Genomic DNA, 21,778 nt, shown 5'->3' on the forward strand with positions numbered 1-21,778 from the left:
CCTGTTGTGTTACTTTCCGACGAATCTAGTATACCCTTGTACTCAACGAGTAAAGAGTATAAAGATTCAGTAACCAACAGATTCCAAGAAAAACACAAATTAATTCCATTTAAGGTTAATTTTGAGAGGCACTAGAGGGATTATGTTGTAACAATGCCGTCATGTATTGAGAGTGTGTTTCAGCGAAAACATTTAACAACGTAAACGTATACATAAACGTAAACGATAACATATCTTAAATATTTTCGCTGATACACACTCTCAATACATGACGGCATTGTTACAAAATAGTCCCTCTAGTCGCCTCTAAAAAATAAATCTTTAATGGAATTAATTTTTATTTTTCTTAGAACCTGTTGGTAACTGTATGTTTATACCCGTTACTCGTAGAGTAAAAGGGTATACTAGATTCGTCAGAAAGTATGTAACAGGCAGAAGGAAGCGTTTCCGACCCCATAAAGTGTATATATTCTTGATCAGGATCACTAGCCGAGTTGATCTAGCAATGTCCGTCTGTCTGGATGAACGCTGAGATCTCAGAAACTATAAGAGCTGGGCTATTGGGATATGGCATGCAGATTCCTGAGCTTCTTATGCAGCGCAAGTTTGTTTCAGCAGCGTGCCACACCCGCCAGTTTTGATGCTACAATAAAAATTTTAACTGAAATGAATTGTTCTTAATAATACCTATCGATTGACCCAAAAAAAAATTTTCCACGCCCACTCTAACGCCCACTCTAACGCCCACAAACCGCCCGATAAAAAATTTTAACTGAAATGCATTAGTCTCGTCAATACCTATCAATTGACCCAAAAAAAAGGTTTCCACGCCCACTCTAACGCCCATAACGCTTAAATCTGTCTACCGCCCACATAACCATATATTGAGATCAGGGGTAGGTGACGCATTTCAATCTCGCTTTGCTGCTTGCATATCTCCATTTCCCTTTTGTCCCTTTAGCTGAGTAACGGGTATCTGATAGTCGAGGTACTCGACCAAACCGTTCTACCTTGTTTAATTTCGGTTTACAGAAATTTCATGAGGATATTATGTTGTAGTTTCTTATAGCGCCCGCCATTTCCGTTCTATTATGTATATACTCCCATATGTTGTAAAATGTAAAATAAGTTTTTATACATAAAATAAATTTATATTTATCTAAATCGTCTTCGGAATAAACAAAAATACCAGTTTTTTAGTTAAAATGAGTGCGAGAGGGATAGAGATATGCTTAACGGAACTCTGATTACTTCATCTTCTAGCGCCACCTAACCTATAGCTTCTCTAGAGGCTTGTGGCGTATTAGTGAAAATAGCTGATTTTCTAAATTGCTGCTTTGAAAAAAATCTCATTTAAATATTTACAAAATACTGAACAATTTGGGGGTGGTAGGGTTTTAGTATTATATTCGTTTGTAGGTGTTAGAGTGAACGTTGCTCTCTGCTGAAACAAACTTGCGCTGCGCAGGAAGCCCAAGAATCTGCATGCCAATTCCCCAACATACTATCTCTTATAGTTTCCGAGATCTCAGCGTTCATATGGGCAGACGGACGGAAAAACAGACGGACATGGTAAGATCGACTCGACTAGTGAATCAAGAATATATATACTTTATGGGGTCGGAAACGCATCCTTCCACCTGTTACATACTCTCCGAAGAATCTAGTATACCCTTTTACTCTACGAGTAACGAGTAAAAATGAAAATGATTTATTCTCTCTTTTTGGGGATTATATACTGATTTAAAAATTTTATATTTCGTAGACAATTTTCTTGTTTATTCGCATTCTATAGGTTTCCATGAGGTAACTATACCCGTTACTCGTAGATAAAAGGGTATACTAGATTCGTCGGATAATATGTAACAGGCAGAAGGAAGCGTTTCCGACCCCATAAAGTATATATATTCTTGATTAAGATCACTAGCCGAGTCGATCTAGCCATGTCCGTCTGTCCGTCCGTCCGTCCGTCTGTCCGTCTGTCTGTCCGTCCGGATGAACGCTGAGATATCGGAAACTATAAGAGCTACCCATTATTTGGCATGCAGATTTCTGAGCTTCTTACGCAAACTTCAAAAAATCCTACATATAAACGCGGATATCTCGGAAACTAGCAAAGGTAGAGAATTGGGATTTTAGATTTTGATTCCGTAGCTTTAAGCGCAGCGCAAGTTTGTTACGCGAATATGCCACGCCCACGCCCTCCTTCCAGTTTTGGTAACATTACAAATTTTGTACAACCTATGTGTCGTTAAACTTTTGAGAAAAAAAATATTTTATGAGTGGCGCAAAGGTGTTTAAGAAAGGGTAAACTAGTATCTATCTCGGTTTTTATACCCGTTACTCGTAGAGTAAAAGGGTGTACTAGATTCGTCGGAAAAAATGTAACTGGTAGGAGGAAGCATTTGCGACCCCATAAGGTCCGTCCGTATGAACGCTGAGATCTTGGAAACTATAAAAGCTAGAAAGTTGGGACTTGGCATGGTACACAGCCAAAATTTTGCACGAACCATTTTTAGTTTTCTATGATAATTGGATCCTCCTGAGCAAAATACCCACTATAGCTAAGAAAAAACCAATGTCTGCCGACATTTTGAATTATGTGGCTTATATAAATGGACTTATCTTTAATATTTTCGCTGAAACACAATCTCAATACAATAAGGCATTACTAAACAAGAAAGAAGGCTATAGTCGATAGGCGTTACTCAGCGCCACCTACCCCTGATCTCAATATATGTTTATGTGGGCGGTAGCAAATTTTTTTTTGGGTCAATCAATAGGTATTGACGTTACTAATACATTTCAGTTAAAATTTGTTTTCTAGCATGAAAATTGTGGGCGCCACAGGTTTGGGCAGCTTGTTGGCGTTAGAGGAGGCGAGGCAAACTTTTTTTTAGAACAATCCATAGGTATTGACGAGACATTTCAGTTACAATTTTATATCTAGCATGAAAATGGTGAGTGCTACAGTTTTGGGCGGTTTGTGGGCGTGACACGCTGCTGAAACAAACTTGCGCTACGTAAGAGGCTCAAGTTTGTTACGCGAATACAGTTTTGATGCTAGAATAAAAATGTTAACTGAAATGTATTGCTCTTATCAATACCAACCAAAAAAGGTTTGCCACGCCCACTTTGACGCCCACAAGCCGCTTACAAACTTCAACAAATCGTAGATATGAACGCTGAGATATTGGAAACTATAGGAGATAGTACGTTGGGCCTTGGAATGCAGATTCTTAGGCTTCCTGCGCAGTGCAAGTTTCTTTCAGCAGAGAGCTACGAGCATTCTAGCGCCTACAAACGAATATATTATTAAAGCCCGTCCAACTCCAAATTTTTCAGTGTTTTGTAAATATTTAAATGAGATTTTGTTCAAGGCAGCAAGTCAGAAAATCAGCTGTTTTCACTAATACGCCACAAGCCCCTAGAGGCGCTATAGGTTAGGTGGCGCTGGAAGATGAAGATAGGTGCGCTATGTGGCGCTGTAGGCTATAGGGTTATAGGTTCCGTTAAGCATATATCTATCCCTCTCACACTCATTTTACCTTTAAAAACTGGTATTCTTGCTTATTCCGAAGACGATTTAAATAAATATAAATTTATTTTATGTATAAAAACATACAAGTTTACTCACATTAAATTGGTTGCAATGACTTATTTTAACTTTTATAACATATGGGAGTATATAATATAACGGAAAAAGCGGGCTTATTGCTATAAGAAACTACAACATAATATCCTCATGAAATTTTTGAAGGAGGTTGTAGTTAGAATATGACATGCAGATCCGAATTTATGATAAAGAGTGTCTTAATTAACAACTTAGTCGACATCGGAGGTATTCTATGAGAAATTCTATGATGTATGTTAAGTGTGAAATCAAAACATCGTGTAAGTACAAACTAAACAAGAAAGGGAGTTAACTTCGGCAAGCCGAACTTGTATAGCCATGCAGTTATATTTATTAAATTTAAAAATACAAAAAATGATATTCCTAATAGTATATATGTCAGAAAATACCGAAGTTATAATTTGTTTCATATTATTTTTCCACCAATTTTCCGATCGTTCCTATGACAGCTATATGATATAATCGTCCGATTTTGATAAAACTAAATTCGAAATTCAAAACTAATTAAAAAATGTTATTTACAAGCTTAGGAGGTTATATGTTAAAAAACACCAACGATATAATTTTTTTAAATTTTTTTTCCGATTATTCCTGTGGGAGCTATAAGATATAGTTGTCCGATCCGGCTGGTTCCGTCTTATATAGTACCTGCAAAAGATATAAGACTTTTGGGAAAGTTTCAGCCCGATAGCTTTAAACCTGAGAGACTAGTTTGCGTAGAAACGGACGGACAGACGGACATGGCTAGATCGGCTCGTCTGGTCATGCTGATCAAGAATATATATACTTTATGGGGTTGGAAACGTCTCCTTCACTGCGTTGCAAACAGACTGAATCAATATACCCTCTGCAAGGGTATAAAAATAAATGCAATGAGTAAAATTTAACATGAAATTAAAAAAAGATCGCCACGATTTTGGTCATATATTCGGATCTGCAACATGGACCAGGCCTATGGGGGACACCACTATAAAAAAACGAGCCTGGAACATTACCTCAATGGTGGTTCGGTAAAGTGTTCATTGTAATTATTTGAATAAATACAAAGATACAAGGTTTTGGAGTGTTATTTAATGCATGAAAATGGTGGGGGACCGTAAATGGCCATGACCATTCATGGCCGTCACTGAAATCACGGTACAGCATTGTGACATCAATCATGTGTCCTTTATAGACCGCACTCCACAAATAACATGATTATTTGGATATGCTTTTTCAGTAGACATGAAAAAAAATGTTGCATGATTTTATAGGAACTCATTTAAATATTTAATTATTTTATAAACACTCATTAAAATATAATTACTTTGAAAATATGAGAAAAGAACCCTTGCTTTTTATAGCGAAACCGGGATCTTTGAAATTGAATTTCGGGAGAACCATGCCCAATCGCGTTCCATCGAAAATAATTGTTTCGCGAATTTCGGAGGTAAGTCCCCTAATCTAGAGTGTTACCTAAACTTGCACTTAACCACTTCCGTGGAATTTATAGACTTAAATAGATTTTCACAATCGCTGAGTCAACATTTTAAAAAACTGTTGGGGCACTTTTCGCTACATATATCAAGTGATCATTTAAAAAATGTATATATCTACTTCTATTTTCTAAACACCCTTTTAAGCACGCGTTGCGATATTTTTTTAAGGGAACGCATAAATCAAAGCAAATTACGTTATACTCGTTTTGCACATATTAACTTATGGGAATACATACAAACATACCTTAAATCTCAAGCTCATCCGCTGACAGGTACTTATACCTAACACGTGAACAGTTGAATCGAGACTACTTTTAAATGAAAGTAAACAAGAATAAACGCTAAATTTGTGTGGCTCGCTTATTAGATGCCCGTTACTCTATTTACTAATCTTAAAATAAATAAACTTTCCTCCAAAAACGGCCATTAGTTTTAAAAAACACGAAAAATCATTTTTTACACTGTCGTTATGTCATGTAATTTTAAATTAGTTTTTTAATAACATTTTTTATAACTATGCCATTTGAAAAAATTTGGTACGCCAATAGTTTTTCACAAAAAAAAATGAGATCTAATTAAAAATTCCTTGCGCCCTGTGTGTTTTACATTGGGCGTGTCCACATTTTAATTGAATTTGCCATGAGCACTAGACGCTATATGTTTAGCATTGTATGATAGTAAGCAATTTTGGCCAACACACTTATAGTCTATTAAGGCCTCCTTAAAAATTGCTTTCTCTTCATACAAAATCAATACCAAATCGACACGCCCTAACACACACAGTGCAATTAAACACTATTTAATGTTGCGTCCCCTTACAAAGTTCTCCGCGAATACAGTAAACCCGTGTAATGAGTATACAGAACACGACGTTCTTTGCAACTTACAACAAGAGCGGCAACTTAAATAGGAAGTCAGAGTGTCATAATAATAAGTTTTTTAAACCATACTATAAGTGCATTAATTATCTGCACACTACAATTTGTGTATTTTCATCATACAACCTTTTCGATTTAAGCAAGTCATACACAACATCAATATACGGCAGTACACGTAGTGACGAAGCGCACCAGGAGAGTTTACGAAGGCAAAGAAATAAAAATCTACTATGATGGTCCTATTCTAGGCAGTGATACACTGATCAAGGAATATCGCAAAAACTTAAATGATAGTATACCAATAACCATAATTGGTTTGGGAGAAAGAAAGTAAGTTGTAAATGTTAAAACTAAGATAATAATATTTGGGAATTGTGTGGATATTTTTTTTCTCAAAATTCCCGTCGCTATACGCAAAACAAGATTTTGTGCGACTTCAAAAACTTTAAGTTTTATTTTGTTTGTCAGTTTGTCCCAAAACGTGGTTTTGGTCCTGGAAAGTTTAGATGATGTTAAAGAGTTTAACATAAGAAACATAAGTTCTACCAATTTTGGGATTGGCAGGAAAATAGTTTTAACTAGCTACATGTTGACCGCTCATAACTTGTGGTTAGTAGACCACAAGCTTAAGACTTGTGCTATATGTCGTTGAAACGGTAATTTGATAATACTGTATAAAAAAAGTATTTTTTCTCCATTTGTATACCCGTTACTCGTAGGGTAAAGGGGCAATGAAACAGTAAAAAGGAAGTGTTTCCGACCCCATAAAGTGCATATATTCTTGAGCAGGATCACTAGCAGAGTCGATCTAGCCATGTCCGTTTGTCCGTATGAACGCTGTGATATCGAAAAGTATGAAAACTGTAATGCTGGGACTAGGCATGCTGATTCTAGAGATTTCTTCGCAGCGCAAGTTTGTTTTGTCAGTGTGCCACGCCCACTCTAACGCCCACATACCGCTCAAAGTTTTAATGCTAGAATAAAAATATTAATTGAAATGTATTGTGCTCATCAATACCGATCGATTGACCCAAAAAAAAGTTTGCCACGCCCAAAAACTTTAAAAATTCGTAAATATAAACGCGGATATCTCGGAAACTATCAAAGATAGAGAATTGGGATCTCAGATTTATATTCCGTTGCCTTGTACGCAGCGCAAGTTTTTTACGTATATATGCCACTCCCGCTATAAAAAACACCCAAAAAAGTTTGCCACGCCCACTCTAACTTCCATAATGCTTAAAACTGTCTACAATCTTGCATTGCTGCTTGCATATTTCCATCTCCCTTTGGTCCCTTTAGGTAAGTAACGGGTATCTGATAGTAGAGGTACTCGACTCCACTCATAAAATATTTTGGTTTCTCAAAAGTTTAAAGACAAATAGGTTGTACAAAATTTGTAATGTTACCGAAACTGGAAGGGGGTGAAACAATTTTGTTTAAATTTAATTCCAATATTCTGCACTTTTAAAATGGGCTAAGAACTTTTAGGGGTTTTTGGCAGCGATTTTTTTTCCCTTTGATTCATCATCAGAAATTTGCACTTAACCAGTTCCGTTGAATTGATAGATTTAAATAGATTTTTACAATCGCTGAGTCAACATTTTTAAAAATGGCCGGGGCACTTTACGATACATATATCAAGCGATCATTTAAAAAATGCATGTGTTTTGTAAACACCTTTTTAAGCACGCGTTGCAATTTTATTATGGGGGAACACATCAATAAAAGCAAATTACGTTTTACTCGTTTTGCCCATATCAACTTATGGGAATACATACAAACATACCTGAAAACTCAAGCTCATCCGCTGACAGGTAGTTATATGTACCTAACATGTGAACAGTTGAATCGAGACTACTTTTAAATGAAAGTAAACAAGAATAAACGCTAAATTTGTGTGGCTCGCCAATCAGATGCTCGTTACTCTATTTATTAATTTTAAAATAAATAAACTTTTCTCCAAAAATTGACATTAGCTTTAAAAAACACGAAAAATTATTTTTTACATTGTCGTTATGTCATGTGATTTTAAATTAATTTTTTTATAACATTTTTTATATCTATGCCATTTGAAAAAATTTGGTATGCCAATAGTTTTTCACAAAAAAATGAGTTCAAATTAAAAAATTCCTTGCGCCCTGTTTGTTTTACATTGGGCGTGTCCACATTTTAATTGAATTTGCCATCAGCACTAGACGCTATAAGTTTTATCCCAATTCCTTTAGCATTTATAGTTTCCGAGAACTTGCCATTACTACGCATAGGCATGCGGACTTGACGAAATCAAGAGTATATACATTAGGGCGGATCGATTTGTAGGGGGCCGAGAAAAGCAGCAAGTCGGAAGGGGGTAACGTAATTTTTAAAGGATTGCAAGCAATATTGGTGAACACACTTACATATGGTCTATTAAGGACTCCTTAAAAAAACGACACGCCCTAACACACACAGCACAATTAAATACTTTATAATGTTGCGTCCCCTTACAAAGTTCTACGCGAAAAGAGTATACCCGAGTAATGAGTATACAGAACACGATGTTCGTTGAAACTTACAACAAGAAACTTACTACGAATACGGAGAGATGTGCGACAAAAAAACACGTGTACGTTACAGCAAACGATGTTTAAAAATTAGCTGCCACAAAAAAATTAATTTCACCCATTAAATCGCGTCCAACCGTCGTAAAATAAAATGTATATTGAAAATAAAGGTATTTACTATAAAACGGAGTAATTTTTATGTCATTATGTGTTGTGTTATTGTTTTAAAATTAAAGTTTTATCAGTGACGAGTGGTGTGTTTTTGTATATACATAGATTTCAGATAAAGAAAAAGTTGTGAATCCTGTATTACCCTCTGATGTAACTAATTTATTAATACTAGTGAATGTTTTCTTAGTCTATGTTTTAAATTTGAGCTGCAACTTTTTGCAACTTTTTGACTTATACGCTCTTTTGTGTTCGTGCCTATTTTGTGTTTTGTTGTATTCGTCATATTCGTTTGTGCTTTGAAATCTCAATTGGTGAACAGAGGTGCAGATAACATCGCTTTTCCGATGTTTCAACAGGCAAACATCGATGTAAAATCGAAAAACATCTCTATTGGTCAATTGTGAATTTTTAAATGCATTTTTTAAATAGTTTAAAAACTTTTTTTTTTGTAATATATATGCAATTCATATCAGTAATATGTTCATTATATTAATATTATATTAATACATGCTCCAGATGTTATTCAATATGCATTAGTTTCAATTGGGAAGCTATCAGAAGAAGCTGCGGAGTCAAAGAACAAGGAGGTTAAGATGTACAGACTCAATCATACAATCATATATATTCTTGATCAGGATCACTAGCCGAGTCGATCTAGCCATGTCCGTCTGTCCGTCCGTCCGTCCGTCTGTCCGTCTGTCCGTCTGTCCGTCTGTCTGTCTGTCCGGATGAACGCTGAGATCTCGGAAACTATGGGAGCTAGGCTATTGAGATTTGGAGTGCAGATTCCTGAGCTTCTTACGCAGCGCAACGCCCACAAACCACGAAAACCTGAGACGCCCATAATTTTCATGCTAGATACAAAATTTTAACTGAAATGTATTGGTCTCGTCAACACCTATCGATTGAAAAAAATTTGCCACGCCCATATCGCTTAAATCTGTATACCGCAGGTAGGTGGCGCATTTTAATCTCGCTTTGCTGCTTGCATATCTCTATTTAGCTGAGTAACGGGTATCTGATAGTCGAGGTACTCGACTATAGCGTTTTTCCTGCTTTTTTTTTTTAAATTCCCGTCGTTATACGCAAAACAAGATTTTGTGCGACTTCTCAAACTTAAAATTTTATTTTGCTTGTCAGCTTGTCCCAAAGCGTTGTTTTAGGGTCCTGGAAAGTTTAGATGATGTTAAACAGCTTAACATAAGAAACTTAAGTTCAACGACTTTTGGAGAAAACCGCTAATTTAGCGTCCGTCTGTCCGTATGAACGCTGTGATCTCGGAAATTATAAAAGTTGCAATACTGGGATTTGGCATGCAGATTCTAGAGATTTGTTTCGTCAATGTGGCACGCCTACTCTAACGCCACACAAACCGCACAAAACTGTGGCTCATACAGTCTTAATGGTAAAATTTTTATTAAATTGTATTCTTCTTATTAATACCTTTCGATTGACCCAAAAAAAAGTTTACCACGCCCACTTTAACGCCCACAAACTTTAAAAATTCGTAAGTATAAACGCGGATATCTCGGAAACTATCAAAGATAGAGAATTGGGATCTCAGATTTAGTTCCGTAGCCTTGTACGCAGAGCAAGTTTGTTACGCAAATATGCCACGCTCACTGTAAACAAGAAAGGAAGTTATCTTCGGCAAGCTTGTATACCCTTGCAGTTATATTTATTAAATTTAAAAATACAAAAAATGATATTCCCAATAGTATATATGTCAGAAAACACCGAAGCTATAATTTGTTTCAAATTATTTTCCCACCAATTCTCCGATAGTTCCTATGGCAGCTGTATGATATAGTCGTCCGATTTTGATAAAATTTAATTCGAAGTTCAAAACTAACTAAAAAATTATATTTCCAATCTTAGGAGGTTATATGTTAAAAAACACCATCGATATAATTTTTTTTAATTTTTTTATCGATTATTCCTATGGGAGATCCGGCTGGTTCCGACTTATATACTACCTGCAAAAGATATAAGTTTTTTGGGAAAGTTTTATTCCGATAGCTTTAAACCTGAGAGACTAGTTTGCGTAGAAACGGACGGTCAGACGGACATGGCTAGATCGACTCGTCTAGTCATGCTGATCAAGAATATATATACTTTATGGGGTCGGAAACTTCTCCTTCACTGCATTGTAAACTTCTGACTGAAATCAATATACCTTTTGCAAGGGTATAAAAAGCGCCCAAAAAAAATTTGCCACGCCCACTCCGTCTTCCATAACGCTTAAATCTGTATGCCGCCCACATAACCGTATATTCAGATCGCTGGTAGGTGGCGCATTACAATCTAACTTTGCTGCTTGCATATCTCCATCTTCCTTTAGTCCCTTTAGCTAAGTAACGGATATCTGATAGTTGATGTACTCGGCTATAGTGTTCTTCCTTGTTCAAAGTTATTCAAAATTCTAGAATATTAAAAGAATGAATTTCCTATGTGTAAAAGTTTATATTCCAAAAAAGATTGAAGTTGTACTTATTTTACATTTGTTTTATATATTTTTTGATCGTTCCTATGGGAGAAACAGAATATAGTTGTCAGATCCAGCTCTTTCAGACTTACATATATACTACCTGCAAATAAGACTTTTGGGGAGGGCCAGATAGCTTTATCCCGATAGCTTTAAAACTGGCAGACTAGTTTGCGTAGAAACGGACAGACGGACGCACAGACGGGCATGGCTAGATCGACTCGTCTAGTGATGCTGATCAAGAATACATAAGCTTTATGGGGCCCGAAACGTCTGCTTTGCCGCGTGCAAGGGTAGCCAAACAAACCATGTATATTTTTTATATACACAGAGACAATTATGACGTTCTCAAATATAGTATTTGTATTTTCAATTTGAGGATGTACTCAATTTAATTACAAAATTTGTGGGAAAAACTTATATTGAGAAAAATTGCACTCATTTTAAGAAAAATAACTTGAATTGATCACAAAATTCTAAGTTTGAGGAAATGTGTTCTTCAATTTCCATCTTGAGAATTAATATTCTCAATATGAGTAACCGAAATTCTCAAACTATACTATACTCTCATAATAAGTTCTAGAGAATTCCGTTCTGCGAACGAGACGAGAGATGAGCGGCCTTTAGTTCGTTGCGTATATGGTTGTCTCTCTCTCACTAATGTAAAGCGGTGCGCGCTGAATTTGTGTGACTGTAATTTGCAGTGTGACTTAGCAAAGTGACGACGTGCGCGTAACACAAAGTTAAAAAAATTTTGTAGTGAATTGGACATTCTTGCAACCCTTCCGTACCTCGAGGGTAAGTTTTTTAATTTAATCTGTATTTATAATGATACAATAAACAAACACTGCAAAAATATTGCCAAAGCGTGTACATCAATATGTATGTATGTATGTGTGGTTTTAAGTGCAGTGAAGCACGTGCCTACCCAGTCGTAAGTTGCGGAACGTGTTTTAAAAAAACATAGTTCTGGGTCGTACCTTTTTTACGCAAAACAGCACGCATGCAAATTTTTCAAGGCAAATGTGCGTGCTGGGTGCATTCTATTGCGGTGCCTTCTAGAAGTGTTTCAGAATAATGCATCCAGAAGCATGCCCAAACACCCGTTTCGGGAACGTATTCCGAAAGAAATAGTTCTGGGTCGTATCTTTTTTACGCAAAGCAACACGCGTGCAAATTTAACTAGCAACTGTGCGTGCTGGGGGCAGTCTTTTGGGTGCCATCTGGGTGTATTTCAATATAGTTCATCCAGGTGCATTTTAGTGGGAATGTAAAAAAACCAAACTCAAACCCGAAGGTTGCCGATGCCCATTTTTTTACAATCGTCTTTTTTCGGAACTGTTCTCTTGACAAACAAATAATAAAGACAAGAGGGAACATGCAAGGAAGCGAGCGGTTTTTCTTGCCTCTTGCATTTCTCGTCAGTTGCATTTTTAGTTCTGAAAAGTGAAGTTCGTGCCACGTGTTTTGAAAAAGTTTGTTGCTTTCTGCCACCAATTTTACATCAATATTTTCACAGGTAAGTAAAGTGTAGATAATTTAGTTCAATATGAACACAATAAAATAACACAGTACATGTACACTGAACATTCAAACTAAAAATATATTAAACAAATAAAATAATAACTATTTTTATGTAAATTGTACATACAAAATAAACATATTTTATATTTGTAATGTATATACACATATTTCAAAATATATAATATTCAATTTGCTTTATATTTTTCAGAATCGCAAAAAATAAATGGGCACACCAAGGACTGAACTGCGTAAATGACAAAAGAACATAAACAAGAAGGAAGCACCAAAGCACCGTACAGAAGGGGAGTTACTCCGATTAAAAATTAGTTGCGTTCTTGAATATTGAAATGAAAATAAATATGAAATTAAAATCCAGTTTTATGTATTCCTGGGGAAAACTTCCAGATATTTGGTTTTTGAATGCTTCTAGGTGCATTCCTGGGTACATGTTACAGGTGCATTAAAAAAGAGTACACCCAGAAGGAGTTTAGGAGAAAAAGAGTGCACCCAGAATGTGTTTAGGTTGTTACTTCCTGGTGCATTAAAAAATAGTACACCCAGAAGGTGTTTAGTATGTTGCTTCCAGGTGCATTAAAAAAGAGTGCACCCAGAATGTGTTTAGTTTGCTTACTTCCAGGTGCATTCCAGATATATGCTTCCAGAAGCATGCAACGGGTGCATTCTTTTTTGTCCCGCACCCGTGTAAAAAGAATGGACAGACTCATCACTTCCGGAACACCTTTTTGATGCCATTTCATAATGAAACTGGGAAACTACCCAGTCGTAAATGACAGCATTCCAGCATGCGTTCTTGGTCTAATTTATTTGTTTTTCTTTTGTTTTTGAAATTAAAAAAAATTAGTTTCTCATTTAAAGCCTAGAACTCACATCTACGGAAACCGCGAGCTAACCATAGGAGTAAGCGAGAGGCAAAATCGCGGCTAACGCTTTTCGTCGGGTCTGTTTTTCAGCGCGGTATTCAGATGAGCTAAGGAAATACCAGAAAAAATTCCAGATTTATAATTGAATGAAAGAATAAGAAATTTAATCTTCGGCGGTGTTCGTGCAAAATCGGTGTGAAAACTAAAAATTTAAAATGGAAAGAAAACCCAAAATATGAATGCAGGAGGTCAATGCAGATGAAAAAGGACGCCCATGCCAAGCTACTCCATATTATTGTTGCACTTTACCGACAGGAATCAATACCACAACAGGGCAAATTCGCATAACAGTTGGAGGAGATGCACTAGAGAATTCCCAAGTGGGATTTCGCTGCCTACATGGACAACCTGCCGGGTGTATCTTCGTAATAAAAGTAATTGTGCTAATAGAAGTATCTTTTTAGCAGAACCACCAGCACAGCATTCCACCTCCACTAGATATTTGGCAGCTAAAGCTGAGCAGCTGGAGGAGCCATTGCCAGAATGCTGGGCGACTTCCTTCACCATCAAGGTCCAATATACCTATTGAACTACAGATGGTGCGGGAAAGATGGCGAAGCATTAGTGGGATGAGAAGGAAGCTTTAAACTACTAAAAAAAACATTCGTTGAACATTCCATTTATTTGTATTTTAATTTCTCTGTGCACCAGCAGACTATTCTTTTTTAAATTGGTCCAATTGATTTGTTTTCCGTTTGGCAACAAATCCAGCTGCATGACCATGCTACATGCTTTGCGGGTGAACTTTGAAATCTTCGTTCACACTACAAAGAATATCATTTTTCGACTAGTGAAATTCTTAGCCGATCTGAGTACTAGGTTTAAGGTAATAAATTGTTGTAAACGCTAGGCAGAACTAAGCCTTTAAGCCTTTATGTGAAATAAGTGAGACAAGGGTAATGTTCGGAGCAGATCGCCAGCGCCTAGTCATGCGCGCATAGGTGTACGACGGCTCTCTGCTTATGTTTCGCCTTCTTTCTTATACCACTAAAGCTGTCGCTTATCTGTTCAGCAACTACTTTGTAAGCCTGCATATGTCTATATGAGGATCTTGGAGCCAAGCTTTTTTCACATTCACAGTCCGTCTGCCGCTCCAAATAAACGCTATACATTAAAATGTATATATATATATATATATATATATAACCTATTCGTGCGTTATTAATTATAAATATAAGGGTATTAATTATAAATATAAGGGTGGCATATTTGTTGTCTTCCCCGTAAACATTTGGTGACCCCGACGTGATCGAAGTTTTTAACGGAGTCTGCAGCTCGGTCTCGCGATTGTTTAATATAGTTTAAACAAACGCTTTGTTTCGCTGTCGTTATCGTGCATTCGGTTACAAACATACGAACATACATACATATGTGCATATAAAAGTGCACAGCCGGCCGTTTGATTTTTTGTACATTTTGCGCTGTGAAAAAACACCAAAACTGTGTTGTGCAAACAAGTCTTAAGAAAGTGAATCGCATTTAATCTTTGTTAATTGCGCATATTACATATATATATGTACATATAGCCATACATACATTCGTTTGCCAGTTACATAATCCGCTGTTGCTAGGCAGGCAATTTATCGGCAAGAACAACAACAACCAAGTAAAAGGTTCCGTTGCATCTCGGCGACGCTTGTTAACCTTCACGTTTTCGCGGCAAAGGGTATACGCTGTTTTGTGCCTCTAACGCGGTCGGACATTTTATTTTATTTCATTTTCATTTCATTTTTTTTTCCTTTCTCGTGATTGTAAAATGTCTGATACGGAAAACTCGGTTCGGGCTCAAAATGAATCCACAAGTGACGTCGACTACTACCGAGTCAAAGCCCAATCTATTTTGCGACAAATGAGCTCGATGAAATGCTATTTAAACGCTGATGCGGCTAATCAGTTTGACGAAGCTGATTTGCTGGCGCGAATGGAATGGATCAATTCCTTAAACCATGCATTTGATTCTGCGCAGACATCGTTGGAAAGACTGGATTTTGCAGAGATCTCGAGCGACCATCGGATTGAATTTGCTGAAGTCTTCATGGATGTGAAGGCGAAACTAAGCCGAGGCTTGGCGGCTCATCGCAAGTCACAATTGCCGGCTTCAACCGCTGCAAATTCAACATCTATTGACATCACTAATAATGCGGATCTTTCTTTTCGATCTAGGAAGCCTCGGTTGCCAAATTTGGAAATTGCTCGTTTTCATGGATCCTACTCTGAGTGGCCGGATTTTCTTGCGACTTTCACTACGGTCATCGGAAATGATGATGAGCTAAGCGACATTGAAAAATTACAATATTTGCGTTCTAGTTTGGGCGGCGTGGCTCTGGAAACCATACGCTCGCTCGAACCCTCGAATGCTAATTTTAAAAAGGCTATGAATTTGCTGGTTAATCGATTTGATAATAAAGTTTTACACTTTCAGGCACATGTTCAGGCAATATTCGGTGTTTGTGCCTAACCGAAGTAGACACTTCCGGGTCACACCGCGGGACAAGGGGGTAATGAGCACTTGTCGCTGGCACGGGGACGCTTTGCTGGCAGGACGATCGCGTCGCGGCAATGGTAACGAAGGTTACTGTGATGCCGGACCACAGGCGATGCGGAACTGCGCTGAGGTTGAGCTAACGTAGGTTAGCTGTTTGTGGAGATAGTGTATTACGAGCCCTGTTCCCAGAGGTAGGAAGTAGAACCGCGGAGTTGTGAGATGTGTTGATAACTGATTTATTCATAATTTGGTACATGTTTATATACTACTTGGAACACGGAAGTTTAGTGTAATGATTAGTAAATGAGCTTTATTCTAAAGTAGGTAGGTAGGTCAGGGAGTTTTGATTATGGTAGCAGTTTGTGTAGTTGGCTCGGCAGACACTGCAAAATGTGCTGACTGCATTGGCCGGTCAGTGTGCCGTTGAGTCGGTGAGACGGTGAGTTAGTGAGACATATAATATGCTGATCATCAATTCTCATATGCAGTGGGTGCTACTGAGCGCCTGGTACTGTTCCCAACTTGGCTACTGCTTGATTTGTTGGGTGTGGTCATGTTGAGTACCTTTGGGTACGAACATTCGGTTTAAAGGGTATCGAGAAGGGTCTTTGGGAGCTGAGCGATTGCATGAATTCCCATCTGCGAGCAATTCGAACCCTGGCCAATACGCAACAAATTTTGGATGGACTTTTAATTCACATCGTCACTCGGAAACTGGATCAGAGGACGCGGGAAAAATGGGAAGAGGATTTGTCAATCACTGAGCTGTCTACCTGGGATGCTATGGAGTCGTTTTTGAAAAAGAGGAGCAGGATGATGGAAAACTTGGATCAAGCCTTGGTAACTCAAACACCAGGCCAGCAGGTGGGAAAAAACTTGCACAAATATAACCAAAATACACTTATTGCATCTGCTACTAACTCAAATCATTTGACATGCTTATTTTGCGATGCACGGGATCATTATTTGCCAAAGTGTTCTCGATTTTTAAATTTGAGTCCGAATCTTCGATATAGGGAAGCAAAGAAGTTGCACCTTTGCCTCAACTGTTTGCGCAAGGGGCACAGTTTGCAGCAATGCAAGTCGACTCACTGCAAGTATTGTCGCATGAAGCACCATTCATTATTACACATGAACCATGACCCATCCGCAACATCAACCTCATTTTCATCTCCATTATGCGATCTATCCTCGAGCCCTCAGCCATTACCATCTACTTCATCAGCATTAGTATCATGTTCGCATACATCATCGCATCCTGATCATCATTTACCAAGCCCTCCACCCAAAACCTTAAATATTTTGCCGATCGACTACGTGTTGCTTCCAACTGCTATTATCTAGGTCAGATATAGAATTGGAGCATTTATGCCTTGCCGAGCAATTTTAGATTCGGCCTCCCAGCTAAACTTCATAACCTCTCGCTTAGCTAGCCAACTAAACTTGAATCACAGAAGATCGCAAACGTCGATTTCTGGGATAGGAGAATCTTCCATGATAAGACTGTCGATATTCTTGTGCAATCACGGGATGCAAGCTATCGTGCGGCATTCACAGCGGTTGTGACTCACAGTATTACTGATTATCAACCCCATTTCAATATAAATGCAACATCGTGGAGGATACCGCAAAACATTTCACTCGCTGACCCTAATTTCAATCAATCACAACGAATTGACCTTTTACTCGGCGCTGGGTTGTTTTTCGAAATAATTTCTATGGGACAAATTCATTTGGATAGGGCTTTGCCAACTCTTCAGAACACCAAGCTTGGTTGGATAGTCTCTGGAGGGTTATCATCGAACATGCCAACTCATAAGTCGGTTTTACAAGCCAGCATCAAGGACCCAGCTGATTATTCCGATGACACACTTTCCGCCATTGTAAAGCGATTTTGGGAAATTGAGGACTTCACTTCGTCTAAGCCATCTTTATTGCCGGAAGACTTGCGATGTGAGCAACTTTTTACTGAAAATTGCATTCGACTTGGAAACGGCCAATACTCTGTTCGTCTCTTGACCACTTCCGGATTCGAATCTTTAGGTGATTCTTATTGCTTGGCTCGTCGTCGTTTCAAGAGTTTGGAAGCTAAATTAGATAGAAACCCAGCCCTGAAAGCTCAGTATTCAGCATTTTTGAGGGAGTATATCGACCTAGGTCACATGTCTCTTGTAACTAAGGAACCGCCAGAAACACAATTCTTTTTGCCCCATCATTGCGTACATAAGCAGGAAAGCACGAGTACGAAGCTTCGTGTCGTTTTTGATGGATCTGCTAAAACAACTTCTGGTAGCTCTCTGAACGACTTACTTCTGGCAGGACCAACAATTCAACAAAAAATCTTCAATATACTGCTTCGCTTTCGATTTTTTAAAGTTGCCCTTTGTGGAGATATCTGCAAGATGTACCGTTGCGTGCGTGTCTCGTACCCGGATGATTTCTTGCAGTGCATCGTTTGGAGAGAGAGCTCCAGGGAAGAGTTGAGTGTTTTTAAATTGAACACGGTGACTCATGGAACCAAGCCAGCTGCCTTTTTGGCTGTAAGGGCCATGCATCAACTCTCTTACGATGAGGAGGAATCATTTCCTATTGGAGCAAAAATTGTTCGTAAAGATTTCTATGTGGATGATTTAATATCTGGTGGGGACTCAGTTGAGGAGGTGAGAGAAATTCGTCGTCAGGTGAAGGAACTACTGTCGCGAGGCCACTTTCCAATTCGCAAATGGTGTTCGAATGAGTCAGCAGCCCTTGAAGGAGAGTCTGAATGCGACAAGGAGCAGTTAATCAAATTTCACGATGGATCGGATGTCGCCAAGGCATTGGGGTTAGTCTGGGATCCATCTTCTGATCAGCTCCTATTTCATTTTTCTCAACTGCCAACCAATCAACGACCCACTAAGCGGGTTGCATTGTCGACGATTGCCAAATTCTATGATCCACTCGGTTTAATAACTTCTATTATCACAAAATCTAAGATTTTTCTGCAATCTCTATGGAGTGCGAACGTGGATTGGGATGATGCACTGCCAGAGCCCATTCTTTCGTCATGGGGGGAGTTGACCTCACAGTTATCGGTCGTATAGAACTTAAAATTCGGTCGTATAGAACTTAAAATTCCCATGATTCGTACTGCAACCAAGGGCTTCCGTTGAGTTGCCTGGATTCTGCGATGCTAGCATGTCAGCTTATGGAGCGTGTCTATACTTGTGATCGGAGACCAATGGAAAATCGAAAGTCCATCTGCTCTGTGCCAAGTCAAGGGTAGCTCCATTGAAGGCCTAAACAATTCCACGATTAGAACTTTCCGCAGCGCTTTTATTGGCTGAGCTAATAGTAAACGCCAAGGAAGCCATAGATTTCGATTGCACCTTTCATTGCTGGTCGGACTCGTCCACTGTGTTGGCGTGGATTCGGCAACCTCCGAGGGAGTTTAACGTTTTCGTATCAAACAGAATCGCGAAAATTCAGGAGATGACGAAAGACTTGGCTTGGCATCACGTTCCTACAAACTTGAATCCGGCAGACGTCGTATCGCGAGGATGTACCCCAAGAGAATGGTTGGAACATTCCCTTTGGGCTAACGGGCATCCATTCCTTCTGCAAAGCTCGTCGAATTGGCAGTCCCTGCTAGACTCAGTAAAGGATCTTCCAGAGCGCCGTTCTATGGCTCTAATAGGGTCCTTTAGCATAGACAATTCATCAAACTGCAAAATCATCAACTCTTTCGATATGTTCAGCGCGTATTTGCATACATTTATCGGTTCATTTCAAATTGCAGAGCCCAATCTGCGCCGGTAAAAGGTCGTCTTTCGGTGGAGGAGATCAACTCTGGAACTGTACTTCTTTTGAGGAGCATCCAACAGGTTAACTTGGCGAAGGAATATGGATCTCTTAGCCAGGGCAAGCCGTTTCCACAGAAAAGCAAGCTGGTTTCGCTTAGGCCTATACTCGGCTCCGATGGGTTACTTCGCGTGGGTGGAAGGCTTCAGAACGCAAACTTGGACTACGATACGAGGCATCCGCATGTTGTCCAAGGATCATCCAGTCACCAACGCGATCATCGTTTATTATCATGAGAAATATTTGCATGGAGGATCGCAGGCGCTGCTTGCCGCATTACGGCAAAGGTACTGGCCGATTGGAGGCCGCAAGTTCGTCGCCAGCGTTATCAACAAATGCGTTCGATGTTTCCGAATGAAGCCTGTTACTTGGGAGCACGTCATGGGTAGCCTGCCAGCAAATAGAGTGCAGCCGAATCCAGCTATTCATATCACAGGAGTGGACTATTGTGGGCCATTCCATCATAAGGCAGAGGTCAGAAAAAAAGGCACCCCACAAGTGCTACATCGCCGTCTTTGTCTGCTTTTCCACGAAGGCTGCTCATTTGGAAGTGGTCCAGGATCTCACGACGGATGCCTTAGAGGCAGTCCGCGTACCATTTGGAGCGACAATGCTACAAACTTTGTCGGTGCAAAGAGCGAGCTTGCCGAGCTAAAAAAGCTCTTTTTGAGCGAGCAGCACACAGCATCGATATCTTCCGTCTGTTTAGCTGATGGGATCGATTGGAAGTTCATCCCTCCTTGTGCCCCGCACTTCGGTGGTTTATGGGAGGCCGCTGTGAAGTCAGCTAAATTTCACTTCTACAGAGTCGTCGGTGCATCCATCTTAGCCATCGATGAATTAAGAACTCTTGCATATGAGATTTCTGCCATTCTTAACTCCCGTCCACTCTGTCCAATTTCAGAAAATGCTGAAAGCCTTGAGGTGCTAACACCGGCGCATTTCCTGAAGGGTTCCAGCTACACTAAGTTTCCTGAGCCTGGCATTACTCATCTCCGCGAAGACCGCCTCAGCAGATGGCAGCGGGTTACCCAGATGCAGCAACATTTCTGGAAAAGGTGGAGCAGCGAGTATTTGTCCCTACTTCAAGAGAGGAGCAAGTGGCGCGTCGAAACGTCTAACATCAAGGTTGGACGCATAGTTTTGCTGAAGGAGGACAACGTTCCACCCTTGAGATGGCAGCTTGGATGCATCCAGGAAGTCATACCCGGCGGGGACGGAGTCATCAGAGTAGCTATGGTCCGCACAGCTACGGGTCTGATCAAGAGAGCCGTCGCCAAGCTAGCCGTTCTGCCCATCGATTCCGAGATAGTTGGAACCTTACCTCTTCCAACGGGGGGAGTATGTTCGGAGCAGATCGCCAGCGCCTAGTCATGCGCGCATAGGTGTACGACGGCACCTGCAGCGCTCTCTGCTTATCTTTCGCCTTCTTTCTTATACCACTAAAGCTGTCGCTTATCTATTCAGCAATTACTTTGTAAGCCTGCATATGTCTATATGAAGATCTTGGAGCCAAGCTTTTTTCACATTCACAGTCCGTCTGCCGCTCCGAATAAACGCTATACATTTTAATATAACCTATTCCTGCGTTATTAATTATAAATATAAGGGTGGCATATTTGTTGTCTTCCCCGTAAACAGGTAACATCAAATGAAAGCACAAAGTGACAGTGACTATTACATTCCAGTGGCAGTGTGAGCGAACTAGATTTAGACATCTGGAGAAAACTGCCGCTCGACACTGCCACTGAACATTCCCCCCACTTGCTAGGACACCCGTAGCAAGAATTTAAGGA

The 21,778-nt window shown here is 39.2% G+C and overlaps 1 protein-coding gene and 1 long non-coding RNA gene across 4 annotated transcripts; both read left to right on the top strand.

Moving 5' to 3' along the window:
• Positions 1 to 8,542: 8,542 nt before the first annotated feature.
• On the top strand, positions 8,543 to 21,555 carry LOC139354118 (uncharacterized). 3 transcript variants are annotated; one of them, XM_070998387.1, is made up of 2 exons: positions 8,543 to 8,706; positions 20,887 to 21,552. In XM_070998387.1, the coding sequence occupies exons 1-2, from the start codon at positions 8,688 to 8,690 to the stop codon at positions 21,351 to 21,353; spliced, it is 486 nt and encodes a 161-aa protein (XP_070854488.1). In that variant the 5' UTR covers positions 8,543 to 8,687; the 3' UTR covers positions 21,354 to 21,552. The 3 variants fall into 3 exon arrangements, with proteins under 3 accessions (XP_070854488.1, XP_070854487.1, XP_070854489.1); XM_070998386.1 differs by lacking the exon at positions 8,543 to 8,706 and adding an exon at positions 14,867 to 17,006 and having other exon boundaries at positions 19,921 to 21,555; XM_070998388.1 differs by lacking the exon at positions 8,543 to 8,706 and adding an exon at positions 16,235 to 20,456 and having other exon boundaries at positions 20,887 to 21,019.
• Positions 8,727 to 16,082, top strand: LOC139354120 (uncharacterized). Its single transcript, XR_011605201.1, has 2 exons — positions 8,727 to 12,711; positions 12,925 to 16,082. It is a non-coding gene; the product is annotated as an uncharacterized lncRNA (long non-coding RNA).
• Positions 21,556 to 21,778: the final 223 nt, after the last annotated feature.

The sequence above is a fragment of the Drosophila suzukii genome (assembly GCF_043229965.1).
Source record: "Drosophila suzukii chromosome 2 unlocalized genomic scaffold, CBGP_Dsuzu_IsoJpt1.0 scf_2c, whole genome shotgun sequence".
In the NCBI taxonomy this organism is placed as follows: Eukaryota; Metazoa; Arthropoda; class Insecta; order Diptera; family Drosophilidae; genus Drosophila; species Drosophila suzukii.

What these genes read in the sequence shown, in the direction of transcription:
- LOC139354118 (XM_070998386.1), top strand. Translation starts at nt 20,025, where the DNA reads ATGGATCTCTTAGCCAGGGCAAGCCGTTTCCACAGAAAAGCAAGCTGG.